This window comes from Mixophyes fleayi, chromosome 1, assembly GCF_038048845.1.
Source record: "Mixophyes fleayi isolate aMixFle1 chromosome 1, aMixFle1.hap1, whole genome shotgun sequence".
NCBI lineage: Eukaryota > Metazoa > Chordata > Amphibia > Anura > Limnodynastidae > Mixophyes > Mixophyes fleayi.
In genome coordinates this window covers 239,848,760-239,860,568 of record NC_134402.1, presented here as the reverse complement: position 1 = coordinate 239,860,568, position 11,809 = coordinate 239,848,760, and the positions used below count along the sequence as shown (strand labels likewise).

Below are 11,809 nucleotides of genomic sequence, written 5' to 3'. Positions count from 1 at the left end.
TCATAACAAACCATAGCATAGAATATTGCCAAAATAATATATTTCTCCAAAATGGTGATCATTTTAAAAGTTGATATAACACTAAGCTCTTTACAATTCCAATGTATATGTACTGTTTATACTGTGATTTTGATTTATAAAATATATTGTTATAATTGGAGAGTAGTAATGCTCACATTACTTTGGTATTCATGAAGAGAACTGCTACAATTCCTGTATTATAAACAATGACATATTTAAAGGTAGTTCCTCTAAGAGTCATATACATAAATGTCAAGTGGCTTGTAAGATACCCTAATAATGATCAAAAAATCCTATCTACATTATCGTTAGGTTGTTCATATGGTTTAGAAATTAATTTGTGTGAAGAAAAATATACATGAGGAATATTGCTCTCAAAAGGAGCCCTTTTTCTAATATTATACAGTATGAAGAAATAGTTCAATGTCTTCTAAAAAAATGTTTTTTGAAACCACTTTATCGTTTAGTATGTAAAACTTATGTTAAGCACATGGGTTGATCTACATAAACATAAATGTTTTCTAACCTGTCCTTTAAACAAGGTAGTTCCAATGGTCATTTAGTAATTGCTTTATATTATAGAACCCATCCAGACAGAAACCCAGCATACCCACAAAATGGTCCAGAAGCCTTTAAATCACTGTTTTGTGAAGAGCTTGGAATTTATTAAGTCTGTTATGCAAAAATAAATCAAAAATAAGTTTAGAGATGTAAGTGTTCTGAAGAGCTTGCCGTTCAAATTATTTGTAAGATATATGTCTGCATTTGTATGATTGCATAGTCTACTTCTTTTGACACCTTATATATACATGCTGATTGTGCTAATAATTGTTGTACATTGCCACGAAATGATGAATGTCAAAATATAAGAAAGAATAATATCTAAAAATGCAAAAATTGCAATGTGTATCATCGTTACTGGCCCATCCTAAGAACTATAAAATAAACATCCAAAAAGAACTAAAAATATATTAAAATTAAGCATATTTTATTATTGGTAGCTACATGCTTGTCATTAAACAGGTTTGAGGATGAGTAGGATAGATAAAGGTAATGGTAATCATAGCCACAGCAGCGAAAATGAACATCAGAAAACAAAAGGTAAAACTAAGTTAGTCTACATGGTGTATGAATTAGGGGTGAAGCTTGAAGCACAAAGTTTTCATTCCTCTCAATGTAACGCAGATGCCAGTGACTTGGGGTTTTGGTTGCATCTGGGGACATCTTGTGATGTCTTATAGAACAGGACATGATCTCACATGGCGAGAAGAGTCCTTTAGTTCCTTAATCATTTCACGGTTTCTTCAGAGTTTTTTTTCTCCCTCTCCTAAAACGTTTAGTTTCAGCTCAGTGATCAGCTGCAAAAAACACGACAGGGAGCGGAAGGCTTGAATTATTCCAGGCTGCGAGGAGCCCCCTCAGGCGAGAAGAAAAGAGGGAAGAGGGGGGAAAAAACTACAACAAAAAACTAGAAACTTTTTTTTTCACTCTGTCAACAAGTCGTGAAAAATCAGAATGGAACTAGACAAAAACTACACGGCTCCCAGGACTGGTAAAGCAGGTAAGGTGGCTCTAGTACTGTGAGCAGATTACAGCCCATCACGAGCATCACTGCTAATGTAATAATTCTTCTGCGTGAATTTATTGCGCAAAATAGTGCAAGTGGCCATTGTGAAGCCTCATGTGAACTTGTGAGATATGAAATTACTAGAATTTATCTATACGCTATGTCTACTTATGACACACATAAATATATATCTATACCTGTAGCTATATTTGTATAAGTATACATATATATATATACATATATATATATATATATATATATATATATATATATATATATATATATATATATACACACACACACACATATATATATATATATATATATATATATATATATATATATATATATATAATATCTATCTACTTGACACAGTTATTGTATTATCGATACTTACAATGTGTGAAAATAAAAGGTACATATATTGTATAAAACATGAGTTGTTATTATTCTATGATACGATTTGCAGCAGCAAAAATCAGTGTGGCAGTATTGACAACAAAGAACGAACTTCTTTACGACAGTAATAACAAATATATTTACAGAGATTAGGAAAAGAAAATGTTCGGTTACCTGTTTTCTTTGATTTAGCTATTTAGATTTTTTTATAATCTATAAATATTTTTCATTCGTATTTCTTTGTTGTCACTTGTGTTGGAAAATACTAGAAAGTGGATAAATGCACACAGCTGCGTGATGTAAATGTAGAAAACCATTTCGGTTAGGACACTAATACATTATTTTTTATGATCCGTTATGAAATTCTAATTGTTCACCTTTACCACATCAAGTTTTTATATATATATATATATATATATATATATATATATATATATATATATATATATATTTATTTATCTATCTATCAATCCTACATAGATATATATATATATATATATATATATATATATATATATATATATATATATATATATATATATATAAAACCAGGCTTTTCACACATCAGAGATCCATTAAAAGAACTCGATGATGCACTGTCGACAATATTAAGGTGCTCAAAGCATGATTATAATGCAGTATGTGAGTCCTTTTTACGCATTACACCACTGGTTAGGGTGGCTGAATATAAAGTTGCAGCACTTGTGAATTGTGTCGTGTGCTTCATGTAACATGATTGTGAGATCACCTAACACTCAGCCCATGATTTATGTCATTCCGAGGTGATCGATATCTCCTTTTATTAGTCTAATCGCGTGAATAATTGTTTAATCGATAAACAATTTCATACATGTTTCAAGGTTAAGGTTTAAATACAATAAAGTGAAAGTGGCCCCCCTAGATTAAGAAAATGAGATCTGATCTTTCCTCTCCTGTCTTATATTGATTAGTTCAAGTCTGTGTCTGATAGGAGGTCATTACTACCGGATTATAACATTGATTTCCCGGAATAATTACTCCAGACACCTACAGGAAACATACAGGAAACATACCTCCATAATATACTGGGATTGCTGCCGGGTGTATGTCAGACACAACAGAGAAAATACAGAATAAGACAATACCTATATATATGTTTTAGCGTCAAGTTGTTCCAGACAGGAGTCCAGTATGGATGCAGAAAACCTGTGATTATATAATAAATAGACTCTGGGACATAATCACGTTGATTTTTTATTTCCCAATGGACTCCATGGTTGCTAGTACGATAAGTAAAGAAAATACCAGACTATAAAATACCACTGCTTTAATTAAATAGATGGTGGAAGCTACTGTACCTATTGTGTTAGTAAATATGAAAATACGATCTGTGAATATAAATGTAACATTATCATCAATATTGTTGCATGCTGATGGTAACATGTATTGCTAGAAAATATTTTCATTGTGATTTAAGTTGTAATAGTAACCCCCCATACATTTGCATAACGTAAGGCATATTTGTATGCCAAAAAATAAATAAAAAGAATGACAAGTTTGCCCCCCAGAAAGTAATATACAATTTACTCTCAAATAGTTTGTGCTCGATGAAAACAAATAGATACATTCATATGTATTCAATTTTCACTGGTTACCAAAACTGTCTACTTGGCTTCTCTATCTACAATATCCTAAAATCCACCTTTCATATTATTATGATGTTTTAGTGTTTGGTTGTAGGTGTTCTTATATTATTAGCTATGTTATTGTTTTGTAGCACTTTAGCTGTGCTTTATGAATATGTATATCAGTATACCAATCGAGTGACAAATATTGTGTGTAGTTGTCATTTGACATGCTGGCAGTCTAGCGTTTAGGGTTTTGCAAAATTATTTGCTTTTTTACAGAGGTCAGTTGAAACTCCGATATTTATATCGATCTACCTTTATCTAGTTATGATTGGTAAATAATTGTAACATGACATTACACATACTATCTGCTAGAGATGTGCAGCCTTTATCTCGGTGCATGCGTGCTGTGCTCCCAGTGTGTGCTTTATTTACCAGCAGTGTTTACACACAAGAAGAACGCTCAGCCAATCTGACTCTTTTCACGGGTCACTGCCTTTGTACCGAAGCTGTGTATCACACTTATTCTCTTTACTTCACATAAACATCTCTTTGCCTATTATTGCTTTCATTATCCCTCTTAACATGACTTCTGCTTTTGCTGAACATAATTATAGGTACACCCCTCCTCTCTAATGACTTATTATGCCCATGCAAATATGTAGAGAAAACCGCATTGATATTTTTCCACATAAAATAAATCATGTTTGAAGGAAGAGTGTTTTATTTTAGGTTAATGTAAAGCGACTTGGCTTCTTTCCTAATCCCCTTAACATGTCCAAAGTTGGCACTATTTCTGTGTGTGCCAACTCTATCACACTGTATTGTATCTTTCCCTGTCACAAAATTGTATAAAGAATGCAGGTGCAATGACTATAGTGTGACTACAGGCACTAGTACAGGCACTAGTGAGTGATCTGCTTGTGTGTTCTGAGGCAGCACTCATTTAAAAAAAAAATTATACTATTTATATACTGCTAAGACATATTTATGTACTGTGAATTATTTAATTAATGTTCTTTGATACAATATTCTGCATAAATACTGACCAATGATTTATAGAAAAGCAAAAGGTAGTGCTATCATCATCTAATACAGTATATCAAACCACTCACATGGATGGCTATGTTCCTTCTTTCAATGAATTCTGGTCAATGCTTACATTTTCCAGTGTTCTATAAAACCATTATGCATATAAAGTGATCTGTAGGGCCAGTTAGCGCAACATTACGTGAAAATAAAATACTTAAATATATGCAAGGTAAAAGATAAGAATGCGCTTATATGCTTATATATATATATATATATATATATATATATATATATATATATATATATATATATATATAAAAGCATATAAACGCATACTATATATATATATATATATATATATATATATATATATATATATATATATATATCAACCATGTATTTAACTTAATATAATCTCAAGGTTTTGAAGCGAGGTCACGCAGTCCACTGCTGAAATATCAGATTTGTCATATACAAAATTGCTAATGCTTTATTCTGTGTTGTTTTTTTATTTGAGAAATCTGTTAAGTGTATTTATCTCAAACTAATCTCAATCCCAAACACCACTAAAGTAGCAGTGGAAGGCGGGTCCCAGGCTCATATAACCAGCTACATTAATACCAGACCCAGCAGGTGGTCTATTAATCTCCCTCGCCTGGCGTATTTCAGCAAGTGATCTATATATTGCTCTGATCACATAAAAATGCCATTATTATTGTTTGCTACACCTATCTTTTTCATAATTGGTTTCATTAACATTAATTGGATTATTATACTCCTTCAGATGAGCTGCAAAGTAATTTTAGCTGTAAACTTTTACCTATAAAGTGGATGAGTTTTGCTGTAAAATACAGTGCATTAATAAAAGATACAATTATGTATTAGGCTAATTTATTTGCAAAGAAAGACCAGGGCTTCTTCAAAATGTACAGCTAAATTATGAGTTTTTGTTATTGCAATAATATTTATTATATTAAAGTAGTGTAAATCGTTCAGTTGAATAATCGACTGCACTATAAAACCTTAATGTGCTTCTTATGTACATTGACAAATCACTAGAAATGCTAGTTTTACATTGTCTTACATTTATTAATTTTTAGGGTCATATTCGTCGATTCCCTTTGAGTGATACATGTAAAAAAAATATTGACAGTCTGATATTATCGTAATTTAAACCGCAGTTTTACTATTTATGGGTTATTGGCAAAATGAAAGCACAGCGAGGAATTTATTAATATAAAATATATCACCGTTAGCTACAAAATAATTATTAACAGCCATCTAAATATTGAACCATTTTCTTTATATATATATATTGTTCACAAATATATTTGATAGCTTCATAGTAAACCAAACCATCGTTAAATGCACAAATACACTAATATTCTAGTGGTGGAGTTATTTTAGAACAATTATTTATTTATACATCATAACAAAGCACATATACTTGTTTAAGAAAAGGCTGGGGGACAGATTACAATCCTCCAAGTATGTAATAGATGTAACATGATTACATTAGTGTCAGCAGTTAGCGCTGCTTTTTACTAGATTATAGACAGTAAAAAGAAAGTGCTCCTTGTACCCTGAGGTAGGTTAGTGAATACAAGATCAAGAAGTGACCTCCCCCTGTTTTATTCTGTCATGGGATATAATGGCAATATGGTCTCAAGATGCCTGACACGGCACATAGTATAGAGAGCATGTTGAAGGAGGCGCTTTACCTCTCTGTGACCCGTGAAATAATCTATAGAATTGTTTACTTTTAGCCCTGATCACACTGTCAAACACTCCATTGTACAACACACGTGGGATCCACACTTACACTCTGCCCTGCCCTCTCCAACACTATTTCCTTGTCATGATAGAGTGCCACTCATGTCATCATATTCTAACAACTGTTACACGCATTCAGGGGTCAAGTGGTCTACACGTACTGTATAACCTCTCCTTTCCGCTGCACAAATAGATTATGGACACATTATTCAGACGGGGAGTACACATAGCACTGCGCAGTCACTCATGTGCTCGCTATAAGGTATCGGATATACCTTCATTTGTAGTTACTTACAGTCATATACTTTTGGAAACATTGTATATAAAGACTTTGAACAACGTAACATACATATGTAAGAGGTAATAAAATAGCGGTGCATATGAGTTTACAATCTGTGCGATGTATGTAGGTGTGGACTCTGGAATCAGTGTGTGATTGCACTGAGCCAAACAGCAATTTTCAATCAAAGATTGCTCAGACATCAGTACACCCCAAAGTGCATGATAAAGTTATTTAACTGTCCTTCACCTTAACTGTAACATCATTTGCACAATTATCCTTATATATATATTCGCTACTATTTTCTACAATATTATTAAATAATAGTTGACATATTCAATCCTTCCCTAGTGTACATGTTTTTGTTAGGTGCAATGTTTTCCTAAGCATATGCACCTGGCACATATGCAAATGTATTTAGTTCTATATACAAGTGCACTGAACTGTTATTTTAGCCTTTAATTCCATACTTTGCTATGCACTGTAGTATGCTTCTGACTCCTTTTATTTATAAGTAGATAGGTTACATGTAAATTGATTCGTGTTTCCCCTCCCCTCCGGCGTTTTTAACCTGCGATTAAAAAAACGGTTGCACACCTAGAAATGCACTTTTAGCCCATTGGCTGAGCACTGAAGCATGGGAAATGATGCATAGATCAAAAGCTGTTTAAAATAAAATAAACATGTTTGAACACAAACAATGGATTTGTACTGTTTGAGTGTATCAGGAGCAAACCACTACAAACACCAAATAATATGCATACATCATATATATATATATATATATATATATATATATATATATTTATTTATTTTAAATCCATGAGGAAGAAACCTTCTGGTTCAGACAAAATTACATTAACTTAAATGTAGTTGTTGAAAACCCTACATTGGGACATTTGAGTCAATATTACATCTATGTGTTTTTTCCCCTGTAGATTTTTAGGGGATTAATACACCAATAAAATCCATTCTTAATATTGGGACCTCCCATCCATTTCTCTGCAATATCACACAAAACATATATATCAGTTAGATTATAGATATTGCTGCAGACATTTTTTTAGTAAAATAATAGAAAAGTACAACCAATAGCTAAGAGCAAAACAAAAAGCAAAAGTAAAAATACATCACACTGGGGAATACTGTGAAAATGTAATACATTCTTGCATAAGATGGTTTGTTAAATTACTGACAATACACTGATCATATCAAACTTCTCAGTATAGTTGTAATATGGTTATTACATTAATTGCATTTACGCAAGTAAAGATTGGAGTAATTAAATAAAAAGATCTTAGAGCAATATAAATGACTTGAGTCTTTACAGTTTATTGTTCTGCCTTTCTTGGTCGCTTGATGAAAAACAAACTCAGACATAGAGGGTGATTTACTACAAACTTAAATTGTACCTGTGTTCCCTTCCAAGCCCAATCAGATTAGGAGAATATTATAACAATAGGTGATTTTTTTAAAAAAATTCTCCTAACTAGATCCGACATTGGAAGCGAACTCAGGGTGGTGTTAAACTCACTCCGTTATTAAATTACCACCATAGTGACTGCTGTGTCTTCTCATAGTCAGGAAATATGTATTTAATATATATCCTCTTATAGTATATTAAAGTATGCATTTAGTATACAGAACTGTGAGAAAACCATCCATATGCATATTCTATATTATTATATAATATATTTCATATAACATTGAAAAGTGGTCATTGTGTTTTAGAATTTTAGATTTCAAAATCCAAGACGGTTTTCTTATTAACTTCTATAACATCTCAGCAGGCCTAAAGTGTGAATTGGTGATTTTATACAGGATATGAGATTCTATGGTGGCTACTAACATCCTTATCATGGGTGGGGATATTATTTGTGTTAATATATGAGATTCATGTGCATAATAACATGACAATGCCCCTATTCACTAATAATATTTGATGTTGCTTCCATCCAAACACATACACATACCATAGTTCCCTAATAAAATTGTTGCCCCATATTTATAATGTAACAATTACACATCCCATGCTTTAAAAAGTGAATAAAATATCCAACAGTAAAGACTTGTACACAGACATCTAATATTTTCTGGGAAATTCATGCACAGAACACTTGTTTTTGTATTTGTGTTTATATTTTTTACTATGTAACTATTATTGTTTTTCCGCTTTTCCACCCAATGTCAATATTCGTATCTTGTTTGATTTTTTTAAATTCTGCAAATCAGTCTAATTTTGGCCTTATGGTCACTAACAGACTTTAATAGGCTGCACTGTTGTTATATTCACCTATTCACACGCTTTCACATAATGTTTTCTTCTTTTCCGAACAAATGATTGCACTTCGATACAATCACATTCGAATGCTTTGGAGGCTCAAAAGTTTCAAACACAGTTTTAGGAAATCAATCATTTAGAATCTGCTTGTTTGTTAAAAAAAATGAGGGATTGCTTTATACATATTACAAATTTGACCTGTCCTTTTCTTGTTATCTGTTAATTCACAGTGCATGTGCCATGTAGTCCAGTGAATCATTGGACTTTTATCACACAAAACACACTTGAATCAGATTCAATCTAATCATTTTCAGATGAGATTTACCTCCACAGATTTTTGCAAATGGGCATCTACATTTGATTGTATTGGATCAATAGTCACCCCCACACATACTGAGTTTGTAACAATTCAAACCCAAATGATTGGACTAGATGGTCACACTGCATTAGCTAGTCACAAACATGTAGTTCTAATCATTGTCTTTTCTTTCATTTTCTGATCATTGCATTGGCCAGTAAATGGGAGACACATAAAAATATAAATGTAAAATGATAAATTTGATTATCTGCGACTCTCCACACACAACAACTCCAGTCTGGCAAACTAGATATATTTCTAAAATATGAACTCCCAGGTGCTCTAGAATCTGTTAAGTATGGTCCTTTAGGGGCACCTACTAACTAGGTAAGAGACTAAGTAAATTTTATTAAATCTGAAGGAATGGTGTAACATTATTTAAAGTGTTTAAGTAAGGCACTTCCATTACTTAACATTCTTTACCCATGTGCATAACTGATTATTTAAGTAGCCCTTTGGAGTTACTGATTTCATCACCATTCTCTGCGAGAGTTAAACACTCAACGAGAAGAGCGGTGATGTCCTGGTGCATGACCCTGGATATCACATGTTCTTTTGATGCCCCAGAATGCCTTGTGGCTGGCATATTGGAGCGCCAAATACAAAAGCGCTCAGAGAGGAACTAATGTTCCTCTCTAAGCACTATGTTGCTGGTCTTGCTGAGCCTGAACTTTGCTCTCAGATGTGACTTATGTGTTATAATCAGAGCCCTCTGAATGTAGAGAGAAGGGGCTGAGAAGGGGCTGATTGGTCCTTTCTGAACAGGATGTCACGGTGCAGCTCCATTATGCATAGATTGTGGTGGGGTCACGTATATCATCACCATTTATTTATATAGCGTCACCAATTATGCAGCGCTGTACAGAGAATATTTGTCATTCACATCAGTCCCTGCCCCATTGGAGCTTACAATCTAAATTCCCTAAGGTAGACAGACACATAGACTAGGGTTAATTTTATCAGTATGTTTTTGGACTGTGGGAGAAAACTGGAGCACCCGGAGGAAACCCACGCAAACATAGGGAGAACATACAAACTCCACACAGATAAGGCCATGGTCAAGAATCAAACTCATGACCCCAGTGCTGTGAGCAGAAGTGCTAACCACTAAGCCACTCACACAATTAAAAGGCACAGTTTTTATATTTAACGTACTGCACCAGCCGCCTACTCTCTTTTTTTTTACACACGTACACATTTGCATTCTCGTGTCCTTAAGATTCCTTGGGGCCGATTCAATTGATCCGGTAATATTATTTTAACGCTGCGGTTAAAGTAAAAAAACAACAACGCTCTGCATTTACACTGAAGCCGCGGCCATTTTCACGTTCTAAATAGTGCAATTCAATTCCAAAACTATAAATGCCTCCCCCATGCTTGAATCATAGGTGAATGCGAATGTTATGGGAGGAGAGGGGAAGGCTTAACGCAGCCATGTTGAAGCTATAACGAAAATCTCCGGCGACATCACTGTCATCTCCGGGCTTTCTGATGATTCCCTTGTGACTCCATCGGATCTATGAGTATTTAGCAATTTTTTGCAGTAAAAATTTCAATTGCATTACATTACACTACCCATTTTTTATTATATTGTAATTACACTACAGTAATTTCCAGTTATATTCATAACAAAGTACCTCAAAACTCATTACTACAAACATATATACATAATATGGTGGAATTGTAATCTTTTAAAAAAAATATTTACATGCTTTATAATGTTTTTTTTTCAGTTCTTTGTAATTTTATAAAAAAAAAACAATCAGTTTTCAGATTTGTAATACATAATTTTCATTTCATTACTTTTTGGGGGTTTACAATTTGTACCCGGCCAAGAGAGGTGCGAGACAAAACTGCCTATTTGACAATTTACATCTCCGGGTTAAAATACAATTGAATAGCCCCCTTTAGCTTTAGGCTATACTGTAACATGAGGCTCAAACCCGCAGCGATTCGCTACTTTCAGAAAAAAACCCGCAATGTTAGATTTGCAATTGAATTGCGGGGAACATAATTGCAATCACTAAGAGCTTTACAATCGTTAAACGCTGTATTTTACTGTCAATTGAATCGGCCCCTTGAATTTTAAGAAATGCCAAAACAAGAGTTAGAGGGTGGCTATTTATCTTAGAAAGTAACATTTTAATCTTAAGTATATATAAAGGCATTAACAACCATAAGGGACATTAAATTCAGTAACAAAGTATAGAGCACCTGGTACAGATTCCAAACATGTGCAAAAGAAACAATTGTTTCTAAATTTGTCTGTCTTAAACAACAATAGAGACAGTTTCAAAGATTATAACCAACTGAAATTAGGAGGGATTTACAATCAACTTTATAAACAAGTTTCTAAAAATCTAAAGGCTAGATTTATAGCAGAAAAAACAGATTGAAAAATTCCCCAAGAATATTCTGTTGGCCCTTTCAGGTTAATATAATCCATAAATTTCATTGTTTTAAATCCATGATTTCTAATCTCTCAGTACCT

General features: G+C 33.1%; 1 protein-coding gene across 2 annotated transcripts in view; it reads left to right on the top strand.

Annotated features, from left to right (window-relative positions):
- Window positions 1-1,304: 1,304 nt before the first annotated feature.
- PAX5 (paired box 5) overlaps window positions 1,305-11,809 on the top strand; it is a 207,988-nt gene continuing 197,483 nt past the window's right edge. For both annotated transcript variants that reach the window (XM_075208201.1, XM_075208185.1), the window contains exon 1: window positions 1,305-1,582. In XM_075208201.1, coding sequence (XP_075064302.1) covers window positions 1,537-1,582 — 46 coding nt within the window. In that variant the 5' untranslated portion in view covers window positions 1,305-1,536. The remainder of the gene's footprint in view (window positions 1,583-11,809) is intronic.